The 23952-nt window shown below is 46.9% G+C and overlaps 1 protein-coding gene across 1 annotated transcript; it reads left to right on the top strand.

Annotated features, from left to right (window-relative positions):
- Nucleotides 1-18337: 18337 nt before the first annotated feature.
- Nucleotides 18338-21744, top strand: T265_07827 (hypothetical protein; the record flags this gene model as incomplete). The annotated part of the gene is made up of 11 exons (XM_009173460.1): nucleotides 18338-18397; nucleotides 18460-18935; nucleotides 18970-19331; nucleotides 19368-19734; nucleotides 19769-19916; nucleotides 20155-20503; nucleotides 20683-20926; nucleotides 20961-21163; nucleotides 21200-21309; nucleotides 21344-21636; nucleotides 21673-21744. 11 exons carry the CDS (start codon nucleotides 18373-18375, stop codon nucleotides 21742-21744), a joined length of 2649 nt encoding a protein of 882 aa, XP_009171724.1.
- Nucleotides 21745-23952: the final 2208 nt, after the last annotated feature.

Genomic DNA, 23952 nt, shown 5'->3' with positions numbered 1-23952 from the left:
TGGAGTACGCCAACCAAGTTGTCTACTCAGGACGCACGAAAGACGTCACCCTCATTGAGCGTGTCCAGCGGGCGGCTACGAGAATGGTTGCCGACCTCAAATCCGTGGAGTACGAAACGCGTCTCGCGATGTTTGATCTCTCCCTAGGAGTACCGTCGCCTCCGAGGAGACCTAATTCTTACTTATGCTCTGTTTGAACGAAGCTTGGCAAACAGGTTTTTCACCGTTCACCCAGCAAACACACGGCGGGGACATAGAAAGAACATTTTGAAGCTCAGAGCACACACATTCATTAGACAAAATTTTTTCTCATATCGGGTAGTAGGTGCGTGTAATGACCTTATTCCGACCGTTGTACACGCTCCTTCTAGAACCCAGTTTACAGCACTATTAGACATTTATTTATGCGAATCCTCGCGCTGGAAAGCATACTGCCCCCGCTGAGAATATAAAGAGCGGTGCTACACACTTTTTCACTTGTGCCTTTCAGGTGAACGACAGCCTCTGACCGAGAAGTACAAAACCAACCCAGGAAACTTGGGCAAAAGCCTCGATCCTGTGTATCATGCTAAAAGGATGTGGCTACGGCACACGGTCCATGAATTATTCAGGAAAGGCGTTTAACAGCTAAAATCCGATATAACACCATGCTCGAGTCCGAAAAAATTGCAGATGCATGACCGTACGGAGGCGCATTAGTGTATACAGCCTAATTTTGCCGTTGAACATCGAAGTATTCAGCATAGTTTGCTCAAGCTCCTTTGTGACTGAACGACAGGTTTACACCAGCAGGATGCTAGTTCACAGGGCATTCAATAACTCGCAACAAGCTACGGAAGGTCATCTGCCACCTAGTTCAGAAAAGACATGTTAAATTATCTAAGTTTGTATATCAGGATTAGGGACGTTACCTGGCGTGTTCTTTATCATGCTATTTTGTTATTGTTATTATAAACCACATTGTGGCACATTTTTTGCCGGAGTTTGGACGTTATAAAACAATTGCTTACAGGAAAACGCACAAATTCCTTCAGGTTTATTAACATTTGAACATTTTATGTCATTATTCCATGAAAAATATTCAAAGGTTACAAAAGCACATCCATTTTGCATGTTAAACAAAATTGGTGACAACAACAGCAGGGGCGAAATTCAGTATAAGTTGAGACTGCAGCAAAATACCAAAACCTCAAAACCAGATTTCCCAATGGAACGCAAAGCATGATCCAAAGATTTAAGACAAGCGAAAATAATCTCTTTATCGCGATGTAGACAATAACGTACCATTCGCTCTACGATGAGTAACAGTCAGCACGGACTGAGCCCCCAGCTGTGGGCGGAGATATTTTGGCGTTAACTCCGACGTAATTTTTAAAAAATCTAGTTCCAATATTCCAAATGGCTACTGTCTTTTGAAAAACATTGGCGCCCAACAAACAGCTGCACTACGTTGCTTGAGGAATTCAAAAAATATTTTGCAGTATACTTCATAAGCCGTAACTAGCTCGGTAATTTTGCACACAATAGAACATGTTCTGAAGTAATGAAACTCCCCAGCTCATAGGACACTGATTATCCACAGCACAGTTGACCACCAACGAAGCTACATGGATAACCCGTGTTATTTTTGTTGTCAAGCTGCCAGACCCGATTGTAGCTAAAAGGCTGTCCCAGGCAAATAAATGAAGAGGTTTTCACGGGCCTTTGAATACCGCAAAAAATGCAAAGGGTGAGCAAATTTGTTTAAAAATGATGACTGACACAGATAATTCAAACAGAACAAAAAACGAAAACAAATAAAAGGACCCACTTAATCCAAAGTGTCTACCACCCAGATTGGCGTTAAAACATTTGCAATTGATTGAGCTCAGTAACCAGACAAACAGCCACTCACTGTACACAAGCTGCTTATATTCCGCAATGCTGTTAAGAAGAGACATAATGTCAAGAGTTTGTCCCATGGTATAACATGGTGGGTAGCTTACTCTAGAAAAAAACTAAGATAAATGTGCGCTACGGGTGTAACGGTGACACTACTAATGTGGGGGCACGTAAGAAGTATGTGGTGACGCGTTCAGGAGAAGATGGATGTCCAGTTTTTGTAAATAAGGTGCAAATGAGAGTTCTGCTTCCCTATCCAATCGTCTGTAACCGGTCAGTTGGTATTTCCTAATAAGTAACTCCGCAGCGAAGGCCTTCTTCCTTTCATTTGGTGCCGTCACCAGGATAAGGATGAAGATCCTGTGGCCACAACCTTTTGAGGATGGGGATGTTTAGACCTCCCTGGAGGACTTTGAGGAGGTTGCGGAGGGTGCCGCGCTGGAGACCGACCGGGGTAGTTTGGCGGCTCTGGAGGCCCTACTCAGAGGCCTGGCGAAGGCGGATCTGGGTGCGGCCAGATGGACTGGGCCGCCGCGAAGGAAGTACTTGAAGCGAAGTTCGGCACGCCTGCCGACCGCCAGGAGCCTGAGGCGGTTCAAGACGGCCAAGATGGCACCCGGATCTGACCCGACCGTGTTCTTCGCCGGCCTGCAGCAGTTATTGGATCGCGCTTTGCCGACGCTGGACGGAGTGTCGCGACACGAGTTGCTGTCCGAACAGTTCGTCGAAGGTGTGCCACCGGCACTTTGTTCCCAGTTGCGGTTGGCACGAGCAACTGGCCAGTTGCGTGTATAGGAACTGGCGCGTCTGACCCGAAAACTGCCCGAGGCACCACTGGCCATGTTGCAGTCGCAGGCGAACAGGGATAGTTCATCAGTAAAGGAACTGCAGACCAGAGTGGACCGACCCGCCGAACAGCTCGCAGCCGTGAGGACGGAATCGCGGAGGCACACTCGAACCAGCCACTGCTACATGTTTGGCAAGTCTATCCACAGGAAGAATCAATGTCCCCGTACTCGATCGCTTGTACAAAATAAAACTTTAGAGTACTCCTCTATTCCGAGGTTGGCCGCGATTAGCGCACTGCCACAAGCTACCATACAAGCCGTGGTCGAGGTAGACGGGAGAAAGTAGTTATGTTTGACTGGCACAGGAGCAGGCGTATCGCTGAGGCAAAGAGGGAGCCAAGCTAAACGCAGACCGTGCGCGCTAGCCGTGAGAGCTGTTGGTGGATATCGACTGAAGATTGACGGATTGTCAGCGCACTGGATACGCCTAGGCGACAAGTCCGTGCAGCACGCGTTCCTGATCACCCCAGACGTAGAACAGACAATATTGTGGGAGAATTTTCCCAAGAGCACAGATTCCGTGATCGACCTGAAGCAGGGAAAGCTGGTGACAAAGTATGGCGCAATCAAGCTCGAAGATTACCCAGGCACTGTTGTGAATGATCTCCGTGTCCGAAAACTTGTAATGTACCGTCAGTACGGTCCGTGGTCGAGGAACTGTTCACGGGCAATGAGGATCCGTTTGGCTTCTGCCCGTGGATTGAACACGAAATTCCTCTGTCGTCAGAACGCTTTCGACCTTATGGCCCCGTCCGTTGCCGCCGCATCTACGGGAGGAGGTCCATAAACAGATTAAGGAGATGGAGAAGAATGGCATAATAGAATAAGCCAGTAGTGCGTACAATTCCCCAGTTGTCCTTGTAAGAAAGGCGAACGGGAAATACAGGTTTTGCGTGGATTTCCAGCGCTTGAATGAACTGACTGTAAATCGGGTTGTAGCTGTGCCCTCGGCTGCGGAGATTTTCGCTTCCCTTCAGCATTCCCGATATTTCACAGTGTGACCTGCGTCCCGGATACTTGCAACCACTTATCAAGGCGGAAGGCCGGGAGAAAACGGCATTTACGGTTGGAGACACCCAATATCAATTTAGACGAATGCCGTTTGGTTTGTCTAGGGCCCCATTCACATTCCGGTGCTTGATGATTCGTCTAACGAAGGGACTATAGAATGTTGCCGTGTACAGAGACGACATCGTTGGGTACAGTAATTTGGAACCAGGGCACGCAGTTCACTTGAAGGCTATATTGAAGCGGTTCCGGGAGGCTCACCAGCGGATAAATGAAGCTAAGACACAGCTCGCTCGGAGTTCGGTTACACTGCTGGGGCATAAAGTGGGTCAGGAAAAAGTTATCTCACCGCCCGAAAAATTGGCAAAGATCAAGGATTGTGCCGTTCCAATTCAAAGCGGTCTCTACGGCAGTTCCTTGGACGAGCAGCATACTACAGCCGGTTTGTTGAGGATTTCAGCAAGATCGCAATGCCAATGCTTGGGCAAAATCGGAAATTTGGATGGGCCGGAGAAGCACATGAAGATTTTGAGCGTGTCAAAGCGCGGATATTGGATCAGCAAATGACCCTCAAACTGCCCAGGGTCGGAGAGATGTTCACTGTTGCAACGGACGCTAGTGATTGCGACATCGGCGCAGTCCTAAAGCAGAGGAATGGAGTTATTGGATATGCCAGTCGTGTCCTGGCCAACGCTGAACGGAATTACTCAACCATTGAGAAGGAATGTTTAGCGGTCGTCTGGGCCCTGGATAAATGGAGGCCATATCTTCTGCGGGAACGATTTCATGTCAAAACCGATCACAACCCCCTGGAGTGGATGAAGACCACCAGAGATCCTCGCGGAAAGCCCGCGCGCTGGGCACTCCGGTTGCAAGAGTACGACTTCACAAACCAGTACGTGCCAGGGAAGGAGAAACACTTGGCTGATTGACTGTCGAGACCAGAGGCTGAAGATGAGGTCCCCAGGATAATGATTGGAGCCAATGGCCTCGTCGACGAACTAGATCCCGGAAGGTGAGTGCAACTCCAACGGCAAGATCCTGTGTTACGAAAGGTCGCAGCCGCCTTGTTGGATGAAATGAGCATTGAAAACGGAGAGATTGACAAGGAATTAGAAACGTTCCAGAGTCACTTTGATCGGCTGAGGATGAATGAAGCTGGCATAATTTCCTGGAAAACCGATTTGGATGTAGTTTTGCCTGCGATAACTTGCGTCCTGAGATGGAAGCCTATCGTCGAATGCCATGTGATGGCACATACAGGGTGCACCAAGGCGTATGACTTACTTACGACTTACTTATTCCTGCCTCAGAAATAGGCGAGTTGTGGTCAGTTGACGTCATGGGCCCCTTCCCAGTGGAAATCAATACATCGTTATAATGACAGAACACCTGTCGCGATGGACTGAGGCGGCAGCCGCGCCTAATCAGCTGACGACGACGATCAGCGGAGTGATAATGCATCACATCTTGGTCAACCATGGAGCGCCAAAAATGACCCTAAACGATCGGTGGCCTTGCTTCGAGAGCGAGGAGTTTAGGAATTTCTTGCAGAAGCTGGGTATGAGACGGCTAAGGATGGCACCATACAACACGCAAACGAATTGCCCGACCGAATGTAATAACCGAACGATCAAGGAGTGGCTGGCGGCCAAAGGGGGTGACTGGGAAGTGAACTTGCCTATGGTGGTGCTAGCTCATCGTGCTTCCACGCAGTCAACCACAGGAAATCCCCGTTCATGTTGATGTACGGTCGACATCCGCGCCTTCCGGTTGATCAGGAAATTGGGCTGTGGCCGGTAAGACGCTTGTCTCCGGAGGAGCTGGAGGAAGAAAGAAGGAGGGCTCGATAAAATTTGACCGCCGTTCAGGAATGGACTAGGCGGAAAACGGCAAGTAGAAATTCACGATCATTCCCCACAGGTGCGAAAGTCAAGTGGAAGGATCATTGGAATCCTGGAAGAGGTGGACTGGGGTCGCAGAAGCTGGGCAGTCAACGGCAAGGGCCGTTCGTCGTCACCGACCACCGGGGAAACGTTTATACTATTCAAGATGGCAGGGGATCGGAAGTAGTGAATGGGACACAGCTTTGCAAGTGGCATTGTACACCCGAATAGTGGCCAAAAGGGCCCGCTGCCGAAGCCGAACGACGGAAGTAAGTGAAAATCGATGGCATGCGAATGACCTTTAAGGGGTGGTGTGTAACGGTGACACTACTGATGGGGAGGCACGTAAGTGGTATGTGTTTTTCGTGGAGTTTCGCTTTGCGTTTCTTAAAAAGGGGAGATCAGTTGCGGAATTTGTGGATTCGTTTCGTAACATCTGCTTGGATTTGGTCGAGGAATGATTGGGGTTAATGAATGTACAGGAAAGTTCAAGGTGACTCGTTCAGGAGAAGATGGATGTCCAGTTTTCGTAAATAAGATGCAAATGAGTTTTGCTTATATGCCTAATCGTCTGTAACCGGTCATTTGGTATTTCCTAGTAAGTAACTCCACAGCGAAGGCCTTCCCTTCGCAGTTATTAATAAAAACCAGAACAATCTTGAAAACACGTGCCTAAAGGTTAAGCGGCTGAGTTGGTCCGACGCTACCGACAAAGGGCTAATGTTTTCATAATGCCGTACAGATCAACACGTTAGTTGTAAGAGCAACAACAAATGTGCGCCGTGTGTAAATACATTTTACGTTAACAAAAGAATGCGGTGATTGGGTGGGTGTCGTGTGTAGTTGAATGATTGGATCAGCCAAAACTAGCGCACTGGACAGCGGACGTTTTCCCCGTTACAGACACTTTCAAATAAAACAAAAACCACACTGGCAAGCATACCTATGATTGTTTCCTTCGGTTTTCTTCTGAATAATAATTTTGTGAAACAGAAAACCTGTGGAACATTAACGATCAATTTGGTTTTGATGAGAGATCCCCCTGAAACACAGTTGAATTTCTCGTTTGTGAAGTTTTTTAATCAGTTCTGCATGTCTACTGTCCCTTATGGCACCAACTTTCCGCACAACTAAGTCTTTCTGATAGGGTTACAACATGGCTAGAGACTATCAAAGCTTTACTCTAGTTGCCCATACCACCTAGATCAGCGGCTATCCAGCTTACTCATTATCACATAGGCCAACTTTTCACCCTACCTGAGGTTTTTACTCAAACACTTCATAAATAAATACCCCATAAACGTTTGCTGCTTAACTAAAGCTCAGTGCTAGAAACATAAGGCCCCCGCTTATCACCAATGCTAGCATTTCATATTGCTATTTGAATAACCCTTATAGTCACTGCAAGAAAGCATACTCATCCTGGATTGTTTGGTGTTTTTTTAGCAAAATATCAGCATTCCGGCAAATCTAGCCAAATGTTGATTGCCGGAACCCTCAACACGAACGTACACCCAGCTTGCCTCATTTAGCAACTTTCGGTTATCACCCTGACTCTACTAAACACCAAGATATTTTCTGGTAACTCCTGACACTCACCAGGCTTTTCTGATCTCATCATATTCTTTCTTTTTATCAAGCTTCGACATTTGACAATAGCCGCTTTGAAAGCCCTGTACGATTTCTACCCATTTCAAACGTTACCTCTAACCAGACTTCCACTTAAACCGAAATCACCTGTGATCGTACACACTGACCAATGTATAACAGATCGAAAATGTATGGCCTTCCTGGCAGCGAACACAAGTTTAGGTACCGCGACAGACGAAGAGATGTACATCAGGTTGCTAGGAGCTGAAGCGATATTCTAAATAATAAGGTTCTTCATTAATCAGAACGCCTTGAGCGATAAAATAGGCAAGACCCAATTAACGGACTCCTGGTTGTGCCAGAAGGTAAATTTTGAGGATCGCCATACAGAAATATTGTTGTGCATTAAGCACAGGCGGGAGGAATTATGGTCCGAAAGAATCCCCCGGATTGTGGATTGAATGTGTCATATAGGGTGAAATACCGTTAAAAGAATGTTGCTCATCAGACCAGAAGATGCCACACACGAAGCTAAAACAACACAGCAAAAGCTTGTTACAAATGCTTGTTACAGACTGTCCTCCCATAGGAGTGATATACCGACAAGGCAAGCCCTCCCCCAAGGTGTACCTCTTAAACCCAAAGAGGACATGGATCATGTGGAACAGCAGTGCTTTCAAACCTGGTCAATATGGCATGGTCTTTGGTGCCCACTCTTTCTTCTTTGAGCTTCTGAATCTTTTCGTCTTTCACTGCGAGGTCTGATCTTACCCAATCGTGAGTCTTACAATATTTGGCCCCAATTTTTCCAGTGGTGACTAGCCACCATCAAAGTTGAGGTCGTGTTGTTTACCACCACTGTTCTATCATCTGACTTTGTGACATTCCAAGTTAAAGGGTTTCAAATAATACCGGATAGATTGACCACTCAACCCTCATGGACATTTTGATGCTACCATCAGCCTGTAACATATAGGCACCAGGCGTTTTGCAAACCACAGAACGTCTGCTAGCACCAAAACAACACGTGCATCTTAAATTCAATGGGCTGTGGTTATTCGTCTTTTAATAGGAACATTTTAAGACATACCAACATTTTATTCATTAGCCCCAAAGAGTGCAAACGTGAAACGGAAGCCGTCTAAACAAGAGGCGGCAAAAAACCGTCATCATTGACCAAATATCTAGCGTTTACTATCACAGATTTGTCGACTACTCGTGTAGTACTCCAATTTTCTGATGCTGATGTTAAGAGCTCCACGGTATCGCCGGAAGGCAGACGCACAAAAATCAAGGCCAACCAACTGAAGCTAGGGAAACTACAAAAATGACTAATTCCCACGGCTCTCATGGAAGCAAAATTTGAAAATATTCCTAATGACTGGTGGCTGAGAATAGATCGAAAACAAACTTCTGATTCTTTTATCATATCATTCTTCCCAACTGCAGAAAGGAGAACCATGCGTCCGTCCCAAATATTTAAATGGCAGTTGTGTGGGCCAGGATTGCCTCAAACGAATTTTCTCGCAATCTGAAAGCAGATTCCCGTCGCTTCCGAAAAAAACGCAAAACGACGGTACGAGACGCATTCTAAGATTAAGTTATTCTGAGAGTAGACTTGGATTCTTGCAGTTGAGAAGATCTTGTTTCATTGAGCCCGAATTTCATGCCAACTGTCTCTCACCTGAGACAAACCCATCATTCAGCAACGGCACTTGTACCACAACTAGGGCAATCGTAACAAGCAGAGACAATACGCACATGTAGAATTTTTCACATTTATTTCCTTTGGAGACCAGAAATATTACCGCAAAAACTACACCCATGGCATGCGTTTCAGGGGAAGCAGAACCTCCTCTCAGACTCGTGCAGCCACTGAACGATCATCCACACCCTCGTTTTAGAAGAAGAGAGCGATTGTTGATTTATACAACCAACCTATATAAAGCTGTCTATCTTATTTATATTTAAGGGGACAGCTGTGCAGCGGCCATCACACGTGACTTTAATTGCGGGCGCGTTAACTGGCCAGAAGCCTTCAGGCTTACGTCTGCAGGAACGATCAACCCGATCTATGATGCCGTCCTCATCCAGAACTCCGAGGAAAACGGCCATGATGCCATCAGTCCGTATCCAGAAAGGCTACATATGCCGATTTAATCTCGTCAGTTGCAAACAGGCAGTGTTACAGCGAGAAAAAGGAAAGTAACCAAATGAGCTGTATGTACCTTGATGATTCAAGGAGCTGCACGGCTAGTTCACGGTCCGGTCGTCTGCGAAAAAGTGACATAATGGTTTCCACCATAAACAGTATCCCTTGATGATTCGGTCCGATGACTGGCAAATCGCTGAGATCTCACAGAGAAACGTTAGCGGAAAAGCTCTGCCGCAAAGCTTGAAAAATAGGCAAAATCTCACCAGAGTAGACCGAGGAGTCAGAATGTGGTGACTCGCAAACTACAGGGAATGACAATCAAAACTAAACTGCATACACGAGAACAAAAGTTTTACAAAAACCACACTGTTTTTGTGAAAATTAATTTAACAATAAAAACCGAAAGCAGGTTATCCTCAACAGGAGACACATTGTTGGCCAAGTGCTTATTAAGGCTTCACTGTCATATAGTGACCACTGTGCGCTGAAGCTTGATTTCATCAGCCAAGTCAACTGGGAGTGAGTTTGTTAATACATTATATTTAAGCACCAGAGCTCTAAAGCCAACCGATATAAGCACAAAAAGAGGTTGTGTTCAGGAAAATCAGACGTATAGGGACTGAAGGGAGCAAACTTCCGAGATGATGGACTAGCTATTCTGCAATTTTTCACGTGAGCTGGGCGGCAATAACCTAGGAGAGAAAGTGAGTCTAACAGAAATGGTGACCACTCCACGAAGCACTGCCACAAGCTTTAAGTAACGAGTGGTGCATGATGCAAAAGCCTTTGGGCGCTAGTCTTGTAGGCAGCAAAGATAAATATTACAAAGTTTCAAATAAAAAGACCTCTATTTCTTGGACCTCAGAAGGTCTGTCTGCTCCAAACGGGCTGTTACCAAGTTATGGCAACACTCCGCTTAGAGTAATGCAAACAGGTCTGGAATATATGGATTATGTGGTTGGGACGTCCCGACTGCTACGGAAGTAGACATTATTATTTCCATCTTCTTCCGACCCAAATGGGGTATTTCAAGCTTGACCTCTCTGGCCCGAGGACTTCCCAGAACTTCACCGGTCCATGAAGCGCTGCCACAAGCTTCAAGTAACGAGTGGTACACGGTGCAAAAAGCCTTTGGATGCGAGTGTTGTAGGCAGCCAATGGAGGGTAATAATCTTGTTACCGTATTCTGAAGTGGACCATCTTAACTCACTTCAATACCAATAACTTGACATCCACAGCGTAACACGGATTCCTTCCAAACAGTCCTTGTGTAACCAACATGCTCGTATTTATGGACGCCTTAACCGAAGCCAGGAACAGAGAACTCCTAACGGATGCCACATTTTTCGATTCCTGAACAGCATTCAGTCGGGCTTCACACGTCCCGGAGCTCCACAACCTTGAGTTTTACGGGATTCAAGGGGAGGTTCTACGCAGTGTTATGACGTTTTTGTCAGACAGAGCATTCTGAGTGAAAGTAGGCTTGACCTGCTCTTCATCGGCACCGGTCCCCATTAGAATTCCGCAAGGCTCGGCTTTTGGACCGCTGCTGTTTCTTATCTGCGTCAAAGGCCTTCCAGGTGTTCTTTCGAGTCCACATCTACTTTTTGCGGGCGACTGAAAATCCTGGTGCTCAATTGTCAGTGCCCTGTAAAGGGAAGCATACACTGCAAAGCAGTGAGCACTGGACTATCACCTTCTTCTGAATAACAAAAAGTCCGGAGGAGACCGAGCGAAGCCTTTGTTGTGCACGGTGATAATGGACCAGAAGACATTACAAGGATAGATGCTAAAAAGGGTTTTGGTGTCTGGTTCCCTTCGAACATGTCATCCACATTGCACCATGAAGATTTGACTCGGAAGGCATCCGCCGTCCTACAGATGGTTCGGCCAACCTCCCCCATATTACTCCATAGATTTCCAGAAACCCTATAGGACCCACTTCATACCACTTCTTGAACAAGCTAAACAGGTTATTTACTCGGAACGCAAACAAAACATAACCCTCCTTGTGCAAGCACAAGGGACGCTAAGAAGATGTTTGCCCGGCTTGAATCCGTGGACTATGAAAGGAATCCCACTGTATTCGACCCACTTCCCCCAAAGTGTCGTCTCCTCCGGGAAGACCTGATACGTACTTACATCCCGCTTGAACAAGGTTTTGTGAGCAGGATTTCCACCGTTGAACTGACCAGCACACATCTGAGACATGGTAAAATGTTCTTCAGGCTCATGTTGCACACTTTTATAAGGCAGAATTTAATTTCATTCCAGGTAGTTTGTGTGTGGAATAGCCATCCCCTGACGGTTGTTTGTGCTGCGTCTAGTAACCGGTTCAAATATCTTTGAAGCCTTTTTAGTTGAATGCTCGTGCTGCCAGGATTACTGCCCCGCACTGAGTGCAGTGCTGCACCCTTCTTTGGTTACGCCTTTCAGGTGAACAGAAGCCGCTGGACGACGGAAAAAAACCCGCCCCGAGAAGTTTGGGCGATAGTCTGGACCCTGTGTATTAATCCATGAATCCGTAATACCAACTTAACACATGTGACGTCTTCGAGTGAGCAAATCAACTTTGGGAGATAAACGGGATCCACAAGCCCCCTATACCCTGTGGCCGTAGTCCACAAAAAACACTGCGCTGCGTTGCACCCTGTCCTGACCAACCCTGTGTAGGTGGGACCACGACCGGAGTCAGACTAGGTTACCGTTTACAGAGGCGTGAGCTTAATTACTTCTGCACGAGTTGGAATTTTCTAGCGCGTTACACCATTTGATGCGTAGTTGATGATCCCGAAATAAGCAACACACAGCTTGGCCATGCCTTTCTCACCCACGTGTTCCACTCGCTCGTCGAATATGACCTTGTTGTTTGGGAAGATGCGACTGTTTTTCTAATGAACAAAAGTGTTTTCAGCTTATTTCCTGGTAGCCGCGGAGTAGCGGCTTCCTCAATGAACCCAGATGATTCATGAGACAAACTACAGAGTTCACTATTCTGGGTAACCGCATTGTCAATGAATTGTTACTCAAGACGCACGAATTTCCTCTGAGCCATGGCTCGGTGACCGGTAAGTACGTCTCCATGGTCGGGCTGATGCCCGTTTAAAACAAAGGACTCATATCTATTCTCCTATTTCTCGAATTTTCAGATGCAGTCGGAGGTATTCAAGAAGGCCCACTGCTTCACAAACCGGTGACCCGCCGGATCCACGGGAAAATTTTCTACTGGACCAGAACATTTTCGGCTGGCAGAGACTCTCTGATGAAAGCAGGATCACCATATTTCTCACTTCAGTCTCGGTTGCATTCTAGAAAGCGTTGCCTAAATTCCATTCCCTTTTGCGATTTTATTCAAATAACCCCTAGACGCACGGTCAAATCTACGGTTTACTTCAGCAAGCCATCTGCTTACTTGTGGTTCGAACGGCTTATGTTTCTCCGGCATAATCAATTTTCTGCAAAATTGTCGTATAGATGAAAAAAATTCACTCTTAAATGTTGCATTCGTCTGTATGCGTGTTCAAAACAGGGAGCGCTGTACTTCTCTTTACTTTTCTTAGGATCTACCTGAATTATCATTTCTCATATTTTTCAAAGTCACACCAGTAAGAATATATGAGGTGTGAGTTTGACTTCAGGATGTTTTCTGAGGAGTCGAAGGCTGACCGCTTTTCATTTTCCACAGCACTTCAGAAGTCTTGAAGATCAGGAACCTAAAGGACAGCAATGTGGTATTCAAGTGCGTGGTGGGCAAAAACAGGTATTCTGTTTCGAGCTGAGTGGCAGCGCCACTAACGCACAGGTGTCCCACAATTCAAGCGAGACTCTATTAGTTACCATCGGGTATTATAGTGGGCCCATTTTTAGCGACAAAAATGCACAATGAACCAACTGCCTGGTCCGGCTTTGCCGGAGGATGCAGAACCTTATTCTCTGCAATCTTGCGGCGATAAATATGGCATACAGGCAACTGCATGTAAAATGACTGGCAACCAAAGGGGAGATGGGCGCCTGGGAAACTGTGAAAAATTTCTGAACACTTGGGTTGTATGCCTTCTACACATCCATACAAGTGCTTTTGCTGTGAGCACAGAAAGGACACTACAGCCACGTAGGACCTGCCAGATCTCAACTGAGACCGCCGCTCAGAGGTTTCTTAGAATTGATGAATATCAACAGAGCAGAAGCAACTGAAATATTTCGATGAGTCATTTTAGGGCATTCACTTCACAACACGTAGATGGCAGCTCTCCGCCCACCCAGCCGCAACTGGCATGATTAATGGGGATTATTCCATAAATGTTTTTGTGGAAATCGAACGACTCGCACCGCTGTGCAATCTGTTTTGCTGATTGACGGAGATGATTATCAAAATGCATCAAGTGAACTCTTTCATTATGGGCAAACTGGCCGAACAAATGCTAGGGTTTTGTTTGACTGAGATATCATGTTTTGCTAGTTTTATATTTGGAAAGCAATCGTAAAAAACCTATGTGACACGCAATTTCCCTGAATTTCCTGCATAAACGCCTTCGGAAAACAGCCGACACATTCCACGTTATCGCTCGCTTAGACGACGCATGACATTTGTTGCTAGCACACAGATTCCACCACCCATCAAAAATACTCCAATACGATAATCTACGACTATTCTCTAATCTCAGGGCCCACGGTCTGCATATCAATAATTGGGCCGTACACGCATAATTCATGAATGCCCACAGTGGTTATGGAGAAACAGTTGTCGTTGGACCTCAAGTGTTTAGCTGAAAGTGTGCACCACTCCGAGGGTCGCAAGGGCGCAACGCTTCGGGCTATTTGCCAAGCGAATATCTCGTACCGGGATGACAAGTTTGCACAGCATACTTTTGTATACCAAGGGAACTACTGTAGGACAATCACCACGCTATAAACCTCGGCTTACACACGGATAAACCTACATTGCTCTCGTTTCATGGCCCTTTGGGTCACCAGCCCTCGAGCCGCCACATTAAAACGGCCACGTGATTAGAATACCCCTTACACCTGTTTTCAAGACACCACCATTTTTATGACCTCAGAAACACTTAAACTTGCTAAAACCCCGAAATACCTCTTAGGTTAATTAGAAGAAGATTCTCCGAGTGCTGACATTCTGCATCCGGATAACGCGTCGTCGGTAATCGGGGATAATGTGTCTCAACCCGGATGGCGGCCTTCGGACACACCTCTCCATAGTTGTGACCTTTGTGGCCTTCAAAACTGTCACACTGACCTCTGGCCTCAAGAAGATCGTTTATCGGTTCACGGTGACTGTCGTGAGAATCATCCTTGCTCACTGTGCTGTTGTTATATGCTGGTATGTTCCCGAGATGAGCAAGCTTATGGCTCACTACTGTTGTGGTCAACCCCCGGCTCCATCAGAATCGCACAAGCGTGGTTCAAAAACTGCCAGCAAAGCAGCCTTGAAATGATGTTGAGTTTGTTCTTCGCACAGAAACGCACAAGGGCGCTCCTCGGAATTCTGGGTGCATACATAAATTTGGCCCATCTTTATATCATAACACTGGTACCTGGTGGAGGCAAGAGAGGAAGATGACTTTATCCGAAACAAGCGAATGAGAGCTTTCTCCGATCATTGCTAGGAACACTTGGCTTTTCTGCAACTCTGAAGTGGTAGGCGGGTTTATGCTTTGCCACGACCATGCAGGCTGCTTTGGTTGGTACATCTTTTCATTAGTTTCAAGCACAGCATAATGGCTAACGGATAGCTGTCAAATCAATTGCAGCGAATTCCACTACCGTAGATGTCTTTGTTTTAACGAAGTAAGTGGCAAATATTAATTTTCCTATGGGATGAATTTGCTCACTGGCTCGTTTAGATAGTGAATTGGTAGAAATCCATTTTGGTTCCAGTATGTTGGTTCCGTAGCGAAGCCTCATGCGTTTTGTGTTCCGTACACATCGAGGCTTCCAACTCACTAAACATCAACAATATTTAATGAAACCATATGAATCAGCACTTTGACAGATATCGTGCCACTCAAATCCATTTTTAAGTGAAAGCTTATTAGAGTAAGCGATGAATTCAATTTGACCCTCCAGTGATATTGTGATAAACTACTTGGCTTCGCATATTCAGTGCCAATAGCTCACTGAACACATATACAGGCTCGAAATACCTACCAAGGCCTACAATCACCAGAAAGTCTAGTCAAATTCAATGTTTCATCTTACTCCTAGTGGGACCTTTGGCTTTTCTGGTTGAGACGAATGCGTGTTCGGTACTCCTGATGTGGTCGCTATGATCGACACAAGTTATATTTTGCCAGTTGGACTGGCATCAGAGACTCCGGACCGCATTTTAGCTTGCACGAGACTGCATCGCATGAGAAAGGCAGTTTCTTTGAGCCATTTCAGCCGAAACATCTGGGTTTTCGCTCGATTTACGGAGACGTCGAAATAAGCAGCTTAGGATGTAAACCTGCAACATCAACTCATCTGACAGCTCCCTGATGCCGACGGACCAACGCCTTCTACTTAGTGCCATTTGTAATGAGAGACTCTATTAAAGATGAATGTGACGTAAAAATTTGAGGGGCAACATCATGCAGCTTGCCACAACCATTAACCTAAGGATATAGGATATATAAAGTTTGCGACGTTTGCACCTCCACTCATTTACTAGAATAACGTCATAACAAGTCATGTGCACGAGCTGCAATGTCCCTCCAGCTCCGTACGGAGGGTCGGTGATAAAAGCTTTTATTGGAAACACTCTAGGCGACGCTCCTCTTGGCGTAAGTATGCGGCCTTCCGCAACCATCTGTTTGAGCGGAGAATAGCTAACACTGATGTGATTATTGTGCAGTTTTGTGTTAGCGAATCTGTTGTGGACTATAGCAGCTTTCAAAAGTAGTTACTGACGCAGGAAAACCCGCAACATTCGTCCATTTCCCAGGAATTTTGGACATTATGTTTCATGGAGCGCAGTCTTTCAATTTGAAGCATATAATCACCTTAAAAGCTCGCTCATTTAAACAAACCATCCGCACGGTGGATCAAAAGCGTTAAGTATAGTCACTTTAGCTGTTATGATAAGGCAAGAAATATCATGGTTTTTGAGACAGTGTTGTAATCCCTCGGAACAGACTGACGTCCAATGCCAGCATTTCTTAGCTAGAAATTGGCGGACAAATGTGATTGCACGTTTTCTGAATAGCTGAGGGATCGCCTACCTGTAATTCAGAGGAAGGTAGGCAGACGTATTCGTTGGTGGACTGTCGGATAGCCTGTGATCTGGTGGTAGACTTTCGTCTTTGACTTGCAGACTTTTCGTTACTATTCAATGAGTCATAAACCGCTGCTGCTGATGACCAGAGCACTGATGTCTCCAGAAACGTTGGGGAGGCGTTTTCAGGCCATTCATCAAGCCATCCTCTGAACCAAAGATAAGTGCACCTGAGCACCCAAAATTCTTACATTTATCGAACGTACTTGTCGCGCAATACGCAACTGGACCAGGGGTATTACTGAAGTGGATGCTGAAGAGAAGCCAAGAATCTGAACATGTTCAAATAGTCCCTCGTACCATATGACGAAAAATCATCCCAAAGAGCACTTGTCCTTTGCGCGCCATCCGTTACCTCTCCTTAATCATTGCTGAAATGTCTAGTACATATGAATGGGGCCGTAGCACTCAACTATCGTTATCAACGAGCGGTGACGGAGATGACCGATGGTTTTATATCAACCGATTTCAAAGCATGCTGGACATTCTCAGCCTCTTTGACTACATCGTCGTCACTTCTCAGGATACCTTCGGGTGCAACTTGCTTGGCTATTTTCTTGCCCGACAATGTTTGCTATTGACGTTATTACAGCACGGTTTGGAGCGATGACAGCCGCTTTGACGTTAGCCAACAGCTGATCCCATTTTTGGTAACTGAGGCGGAGAAAGCGAAACGCTGAAGCGAATTTTTCATGATAGTCCTTGTGGTAGTTTGCCACCCGAAATGAAGCCCTGGGAAGCAGTGCTAGAATTTTTTTAACTTGCGTCCCTTTCCCGAAGGCTCCAGAGGATAAAAACAAGCCCGATCAAGAAAGCCTTATAAGCGCCCTGATTGTATGTATCAGTCCATTAAGCCGTTACTTTCACAGCTAGCGATGGATACATCCGCTTTTCCAATAGTCTTCCGGGTGCATGGCAGAGATTTAATTTATACAGGACGGAGATCTCAAACGTCCTAACGCAAACACTGCAAGGTAATGTTCCTGCTGCAACGTGAAATATGAGGAGAAACTTGATCGCACAATTACCGAAACTCAATGCTCAAGCGATAGGGTACAGCTGTAAAAAAGGATGACAGTTCATAATAACTTAGCTTCAAGCAGCTGAACACTGGTTTTGACGTGGTCCCTTACAATTTCCTTATACCCGGCAGCCAGTTGAGCTTCCCAGCTAGATCGAAGCGTCTCCAATGTATATATCGGTTATATCGGTGTATATCGGTTAGAAACTCTCGAGGGCCACCTGATCCTCCGGAGGTTATATTTCTCCCGAAAGCGTCCAGTAGGCAATATTCAGCGATGCAATTTGCATTGCAAGCCGTTGGGTTTTACGGATCATGGCATCGTGGAAAATACTACTAGAAAATTTAAAGGCGATTCATTTAGGGAGGGTGCTCCAGCTCAAAAACAAGTCCAACGCGTGCGCTGGTATATGTTTAAGAGTGACGCACACAAAAACAAAACCTAGACTGAACTTAACTCTGGGAAAATCTACACATGTCGCAGAAACTCAAGGATCTTGCCAGCAAACCGTACACATTTGAATCAACCGGAAAAAATATCCGGCTATCATTAAAAATAAAATTTCGACCGCTATTCTCCGCGGTTAATTAAGACAGCATTAGCAGTATACTACTTATCTCTACGCATGTTTCACAATGCAAATTATTTTTCTGTGACAAAAGCCGTCTTGTTTTAAGCGGCTACATATCTGGCATTTTCCGCTTTTCGCGCTATGGCTAACCGTTGGGGTCGTAATGGTAAGTGTTTTCTGCGGATCTTTTGCGTGGGATCGGGTTCTAACAAGTATTTTCCATTTTAGCACCTTATGGTGGTGGTTATATGGGCTCTGGGGGCATGGGTGGGGTAGGGTTTTACATGGGCGGCCCGCCCTCAGCGGATCGCCGGCCGTACAACCCATCTCCTGCTCCGAAACCGTTCTACGGTGGTTATAGAGAGGAAAACTATGGTCGTCGGTCCGACCGGCGTGACGATTTCCGCGGTGGTAAACGCGGGCCACCCAAAGGGAGGAGTCCTGTCGAAAAACGCCCTTTTCATGACGCCCCGGCACCACGCAGGGACCACCGGTCTTTTGGCAAGCGACAAACGCCTTTTGGCAAGTATGAGGTTAAGATACCAAAAGCCCTCTTTAATATCAAAACCCGGGGATTTTCTGAGTTGCGACACAACTATCCGCGTTTGAACGTTGCGACCGACTTTTACGAGTGTGAGTCAACTTGGTGTGACTCGTTCCCGATGCATAGCCCGTTTAAGCTGGGCAATGCGACGGACTATCACGTAAGTCACGCTTTAGGTTCGGTTCATCCTGCAGGTTTTCCATCGTGATGTTGACCCTCCGGTCCCTGCGGATACGAACCTGCTTAATCCTCCGGACGCTGATTACTCCTACTCCGCCAGGGTGATGCTCATGGCATGTCCGCAGCTCGCCGAATTGTACAAAAATACCTGTCACATGGCAGACGACGTTAGCGGCACTGATAAGGTTCCTCCTGGAAAAAATATACATTTTCTTGTTGGTGGTCGTGCTAAAAGTGAGACCATGGCAATTGGTGGTCCGTGGTCGCCAAGCATGGATGGAGCCGACCCCTGTGGTGACCCTCGAACCCTGATTAACACTGCCATCCGAACATTTAAAGGATATACTGGACTAGATTTGTCCTCATGCACTGAATGGTAGCTCACCTATTTGACACTTATGTTTTGTTTCAGGATCCGCTTCATGGAGATCAGGTATTATCGCTTTGCGGATACCAAAGCCCCCGCGTTTACCGGTGATGATGAGGAGCGTCTGGTTACAACCGAACGCCCAGAAGTGGTTGTTTTCTTCATTCCAAACGCTTCCCACTTGATTCCAAGTGATGAGGAGTGGGCGAAGGTCAAGGAACATTACTCGTCCGTGTTGCAGGCTCTTCTGTCGCCAGAACAGAAGCCAGAAGTTGAAGCGACACCAGGTGCTGACGTACCGGACGTTGAGACATCGGTCGTGGATGCCAGTATGGATGATGGCGATGAGGCAGGCACAAGGTCTGACATGGAGCCTACACACTATTCGAAGTTGGATGCCAATTCGCTTAAGGTTTGTCATGTTTAGCTGCCATGATTACTTTTAGGTCAATGAGCTCCGCAACGAGCTGGCTGCGCGTAATCTCGACACCAAAGGATTAAAAGTCAATTTGGTTGCCCGTCTACAAGCTGCTCTAGACGAAGAGAAAAAGGCAGACATACCAGAGGAAAACAAGACTGCTGAAGATACCAAAGGTAAGCTCAGACCTCCATACTTGTGGTAGTTTGAACACACTTAAGGCGTACACGAGTCGACAGTGGATCGTGCTTAGCAACACATGAATTGGTTTTAAGGCCGTAGGCGCGTTACGTGGAGAAGAAGGCTTACAGGACTCGATTGTCCATAAGCCCCAACTGGTTACACTGGCACTACTTTACTTTGCTGGATTGCCAGCTGAGTCTCACTAACATCCTTCTTTCTGCTTGTATTCAGCGGAGGAAACACCAGCTAAGGCCACGACACCAACGCAGTCGAAGGATGAATCAAAGGATCTGTCTGAGAAAGAGCGCCGACGGTTGGAACGCCTCTATCGTCTGAACGACAAACCGGCTATCATAATCCATCCCAACAAGAGCGCCAGGGGAGGCCGCTTTGATTGTCATCGTGTTTCACTCTTCTCCCTGCTTGATTACCGCACGGAAGAGCAGAAGGAACAGAATTTTGAGGTCTCCTTATTTGCTGAGCAATTCCATGAGATGCTTCAGCGTGACTGCGCCTTCACGATCTTCAAGGCCATTAATGATGCGCCTGAAAAGGAACATAAATCTGAACAAGACGGAAAGTACGAGGACTGTTATTGCGCTTGAAATAGCTATATGTCAGCCGCATAAAACTGCATACCCTTCCGAGCTTGCCGCTGTCTGTCTTGACGCGCCATGGTTGGATAGGGTGTTCTGAATGTATTACATACGTTTTAATATCCATTGAATTCGTTGAGTTAATTGAACGCGTTCCTTGCAGGCTCGAAAATGGTATCGAAGACGAAGAGGAGAAAGAACCTGACGTGAAGCGACGCCGTAACGAAGGTCCGGGGTCGATTGAGCATGAGGGTGACGAGCCAAAAGTTCGCCGTTTGCGCAGAACGACCCAACCGGATCTGCTGTTCGCCTTCAGCTACTACGATCTGGGTCATTCGGGGTACATCAGGGAGCACGACCTCGCGGAGATTTTGCATCTTCTCGGCTTACGTTACTCAAAGGCCCAAGTAAGTCGTCCGTAAGTGTTTTACGATGTTTTAGATGCGAAGACTCGTTACCAAGGTGGTGACTCGAAGGGATCACGTGCAATATCACCAGTTGACAGACAGCGACATAACCGAGGGTGATGACAAGGATGTGGTCACCATTAAAGCGGCCGAGGCGGAGGATATTGAGGTCGTCAAAATGCTGGCACTCGGTAATCGGGCGCTCTTTGACGCTGAGCAACCCCAGGTTCCAGCCAAGTGAGTCACATATGTGTATGTTTATGGGTTTCTTAGGATCATTTTGGGTGGTGGGGACTCGCGTGCCATCACCCAGCGTTTGGAGAAGGCCGAGGAGTTGAGGCGTGCAATGGAATATCAGTTCTTCCGCATCAAAGATGAGCTAGGTAGGTTGTTTGCTGTTACTTCCAATCTGTCTAGAGAAAACGCGCACCCAGTTGAACTCGTTCAAAGACACAGAGGATGAATTGCGGGCTGAAAACAGGGATTTGAACTCACGCTTGAAGACTGAGCAAAAACAACTGCATGAGCACCGTTCTCTGTCAGGCACATATCATCATCTGCTGCGCAACGCAAGAGATCAGCTAGATCGAGTGTTGTTCGATATCAATAAGCAGTTCGAGAAGGAAAAGGCCAAACGTGACGCCGAAAAGGCAGCAGCAGCTGAAGCAGAAAAAGTTGAGGGAGAAGCTGACAAGAAGGAACCCGACGCGGTAAGTTGATTTATTTGTCTTACCCTGTCGCCACAGGACGGTGATAAAATTGGAGACTCCGAGGACAAAGCCGAAGAAAAGGAGTGGGAAGTGGTGGACACTGTATAAACAAGAAACTGCTGGTCCATGCATTTACTGTCAACTGCCGTCGTTCGTTATCCTTTCTAGTACTTGTCCCATCTGTGGCATTTTAATACGCTCAAAAACGAATAAAGTTACTCTTAACTTCCAGTTGGTGTCCACCGTTTGCTGTCAGTCTAGCCGGTCGTTGGTTGCAGATATTGGCGATTTGTCTACGAGGGGTAGTGTTGATAGGTATCCGTAGCTGCGATAGCAGTTCCTTTCGCTGTCATATCTTTTAGACAGTGCATGTTGTGGGGTGAATGTGTCTTCTTTTTCTCGCCTGCTGTGTCTCACGAGTGATCGTCCGCATGGCGAGTAGTCAGGTATCAACCTGTCATTGGTAGCACATTGTTGTACTAAAGCGACTCCCAGATTTACATGGTTTTGTGCGAACTGCACTGCATCGGGTTCGATTCCGGGTTAACCTACATTTCTCAGGCTTACTGAATGGTAGCCATTTGCGATCGATTTGTGAAGATGCTCCCATCTTGATGAGGGAGGTTTACTGACCAGTTAGCAGTTCAACTCTGGTCGCGTGGTAAAAGTGTAAGTGGGTCTGTCTCGCTAGGAGCCAGTAGGTGAAGCCTACGCTTACGTCCTCGCTGGCCTTGTGTGCGTCGAGTGTCGTTGCCGTCTTCAGCGAAACCATGTGTACGCTAAGTCAGCTCAGAGTAGTGCCAAGTCCTCCAGGCTGAATGTTTTTGGATTTTGGTGAACGGAGGACGCCGTTGGTTGGGCAGACCTGACTGGGAGTCCTCGTTATGTTCGGCAACGTCTTACCATGGCCTATGAATCAGTCCCACTCTTCTGTTGGTGGCTTTGGGAGCAAATAGAACGAAATCGCTCCTGCAGTCCAAGCTGCTTGCCGCCGCTTGATGTAGCCTGTTAGTCAGTTACTGGTTAATCCTTATGTGCGGGAGGGTTGGTGAACCCCGACACAACTCCACTGACTTGCGAAATAGGCTCTTCCGCCAGAGGCTGAGAGATGGGTCTGGGCACTCTGACAGTATTCCGATCCATGAAGAAACATAATAGTAACAAACACTTTTATAACATATCGGCCGTCGAGTGGCGAGATGGCCCAAGTAGTTGGAGCGCGAATTTACTGACCGGAAGGTCTGTGGTTCGAACCCGACCTCCGCCACTCGACTTCCCCTGTCTAGGCTTGGGCAACCTGACAGTATCCCAGCCCTCGTGCTTCCTTTGGGTGGCATGGCAGCTAGGCACCGAAAGGGCGCTACAGCTGAACGATTTTTATTTTATTTATGTGCGGGAAGTAGGTGGTATTGTGTCGGGTGGCTTTTGGTCAGGTAATATGGGTTCCGTGTCGCTGGGTTGAACCGGCTCCCCACACTGTCCTTGTGAAACACGAGCATTACCGTTGGTGTGCTGGAAACGCGAGCATGCGTTTCAACCTCTGGAACGCATTGGTCAGACTGAACGCCAGAAATTGGGTATCGGGGTGTCTTATCTCGTCCTGGAAACATCTCGTCTGAGTCTTTTATTTGCTGCGCTCGTGGAAGGCGCATTTGGTCTCGATCAGTTACCGTTGATACGATGCGTGTCGGGTGGATCAGTCCATATTGGTTATCTGAGACGCTGGGGACGTTAGGTTCCAGAACATACACCGGGGGGGGGGGGGTACGACGACTTTTCAAATACAAGTTCTGCCAAACAAAAAACATTCATCTTTAACACCCTTTAGGTGCCTAGCCACCATGCCACACGAGTGCTGAGGTACTGTCGGGTTGCCCAAGCCTGGACAGAAAAGTCGAGATACAGAGGTCAGGTTCGAACCACGGACCTTCCGGTCAGTAGATTCACACTAACCACCATTTCGCCCCAGTTCTGCTAACCGAGCCACAGAATGTTTCCTCCGTCATGCTAGAAGACCTGGACATAGTTGACCACACCACTGCTCAGTGTTAACGAGCCGTGCGTGAATAGCAATGGGCTGGTAATTCTTGAAAATCTGGAGCTCCAATATAGTGTGGACAGAAGTAATCAATGAGCTGGCCTCGCCTGCGGACTTTTTGTTGACGAGCGCAGGCGAATCTAAGATGGCCAGAAACTGGATGGATCTCCGCTACGTCTGATGGTGCAAATGTCCGTGATTCACGATAGCAGTTAACTGGGGCCCAGGATTCCGGGGAAGAACAGCAACGTGGGGGGGGGGGGGGGGAGGGGAAAAAA

The sequence above is a fragment of the Opisthorchis viverrini genome (assembly GCF_000715545.1).
Source record: "Opisthorchis viverrini unplaced genomic scaffold opera_v5_187, whole genome shotgun sequence".
Taxonomy (NCBI): domain Eukaryota; kingdom Metazoa; phylum Platyhelminthes; class Trematoda; order Opisthorchiida; family Opisthorchiidae; genus Opisthorchis; species Opisthorchis viverrini.
The sequence above is the reverse complement of the archived record's forward strand: the minus strand, read 5'-3'. Positions and strand labels throughout refer to the sequence as shown.